Raw genomic sequence first — 2054 nt, 5'->3', positions numbered from 1 at the left:
CCCCTTGCTGCAGCAGGAGCCTACCTGAAGCCCCACCATAAATCCCTGCCCAAACCCCCAGCCCACACCCCCGGCCCAAGGAGGTGGCTGTGCTCGCTGCTCCGGCCAGCCCTGCATGGACACCCCACCCTTCGGAATTGGCTTTTGGGGTGGCTCTGGGGCAAAGTGGAACTTCTGGCTCCGGCAGCCTGGACCCAGTGCCCCACGTTCCCCCCAAGCAGGTGGCTGCAGCTCGCTGCATGGTATTTATTCATTATATCACAGAGAAGAAAATCTCATTAAATTAGTCCAGGTTTCTGCAGGGTGGTCCTGGGCAGGGACACCTGGCACTGGAGGGTGGGGGGTGGCCGGGGACGAGGGTCCAGCATTTCATCGTTTCACAGTGATGGGAGATGGGGCAGAGATGCTGTCCCATGCCGGGGCCAGCTGTGTTCCATGGGGTGGGATGGGCAGGGCTGCACTTGCCCAGGATGGGAGTGGCTGGGTGTGTGGGGATGTCCTGCTGTGGCCCCCTCAGACCTCCAGCTTCTTCTTCATCTCCATGCGGTAGATGATCTGGTAGCCATCATCCCAGGCGTAGATCTGCCTCTCCCGGGGGCTGTACTTCATGCTGGAGTGGGAGCCGTAGCGCTTGGGGAAGTAGACGAGGGAGGCGTCCTCAGGGGCCAATGTGCCGCTGACGTCGAAGACACACTGCACGCGGGAGCGGCTGGGCAGGCGGGTGTTGTAGACCACATGCAGTGCCCCACACACCACGAAGGCACCCTCAGCATTCTCCCGTGGGCACGGCGTGTCCCACATCTGCTCGATGTCCAGCGAGGTGGGGTCCAGCTTGGCCAAGCATATGTTCTTCTCATCCTCTTTGGTGGCGTAGATGGCCCAGAGCCCCTCCTCATCTGCCGCCAACTCGATGTAGGTGAAGGGGGAGAGCCCGAAGACAGGGATCTGCTCCTCGGCAGGGAACACCGAGCTGTCCACCACTGTCTTGTTGGCCAGGTTGAACTTAATCACCTGGAAGGGGCCCTGCTGGCGGATGTAATAGAGGTGCCCGTCATAGACGAGGTGCCCAGTCCCCACCCAGGGGTAGGGCAGCTTGATGCGGGCGGCCTTGCGGGTGGCAGAGAAGAGGGTGAACTCCCGCATGCGGGGAAAGACATACACTGTGTCGTTGGCAGTGCCATCGAAGACATAGATCTTCTCGGAATTCCCTGCGGCATCCTTGGTCCAGAGCCCCAAGGTGCTGCCAAAACGCTTCAGGATCTTCATGGCTCTGACATTTGCGATGGTGTCGCTGCAGTCTGTGGGAGTGGGGCAGCCGTGAACGCCCGGAAGCCACCCAGCCTTGCAGCTGGACTGCTCCCACCCTGCGTGTCACACAGCTCCCTCTGCATCCCACCCCAGCCCGCAGGCAACTGCCTTGCCAACCTGCCACGGTGGTCGCAGTGCCGTCCCTGGTGGCATTGAGAAGTCCCCTCATGCACCTGTGCCCCAGCAGGGGAGGCGACCCTCACCCCAGCCCCACCCCAAGGGCTTTGGAGAAGCCCAAGGCTCTGGCCTGGTGCTTGGATGTGGCTCCCAGGCAGCTGTGGGGATGCAGGATTTTGTGCCAGAGACACCAGAGAAGTGCTGTGCTGGGACGTAACACCATGGCGCATGGCCGGGGGAGACTTGGACCTAGGTGGGCTGGAAAGGCCCAGGGTAACCCCTCACCCAGAACCATCTGCCCAGGGAGCCATGGCAGCCCCTCACCTGTCAGCTTGGTGTATTTCTCATTCTTCCTCTGCTTGGCTGTGGCCACCTGCTTCTCCATCAGTGTCTCGTCCACCTCCACGCAGGGCGGCGCAGGGTTCTGTGTCTCCAGGTAGTCCACCTCACGCTCCAGCCGGTCCACACGCACCGCTGCACTCTCTGCCTCTGACCGCATCGCCTCCCGCTCCTTCTCTGCTGTCTCAAGCATCCCCAGCACCTGGTTCTTGAAGTCCCGCAGCTCCGTGGAGTAACGGCTGCTCTGGTCATGCCACTGTGAAATCCTCTCCTGTGGCAGTCAAGGGGAC

General features: G+C 61.7%; 1 protein-coding gene across 1 annotated transcript; it reads right to left on the bottom strand.

Annotated features, from left to right (window-relative positions):
- Positions 1 to 232: 232 nt before the first annotated feature.
- On the bottom strand, positions 233 to 2052 carry OLFML3 (olfactomedin-like 3). Its single transcript, XM_010133500.1, has 3 exons — positions 1750 to 2052; positions 510 to 1298; positions 233 to 455 (listed from the first exon to the last, which is right to left on the bottom strand). Exons 1-2 carry the CDS (start codon positions 1955 to 1957, stop codon positions 514 to 516), a joined length of 993 nt encoding a protein of 330 aa, XP_010131802.1. The 5' UTR covers positions 1958 to 2052; the 3' UTR covers positions 233 to 455; positions 510 to 513.
- Between the last annotated feature and the right edge of the window lie 2 nt (positions 2053 to 2054).

Source organism: Buceros rhinoceros, unplaced genomic scaffold (assembly GCF_000710305.1).
Source record: "Buceros rhinoceros silvestris isolate BGI_N320 unplaced genomic scaffold, ASM71030v1 scaffold30563, whole genome shotgun sequence".
NCBI lineage: Eukaryota > Metazoa > Chordata > Aves > Bucerotiformes > Bucerotidae > Buceros > Buceros rhinoceros.
The sequence above is the reverse complement of the archived record's forward strand: the minus strand, read 5'-3'. Positions and strand labels throughout refer to the sequence as shown.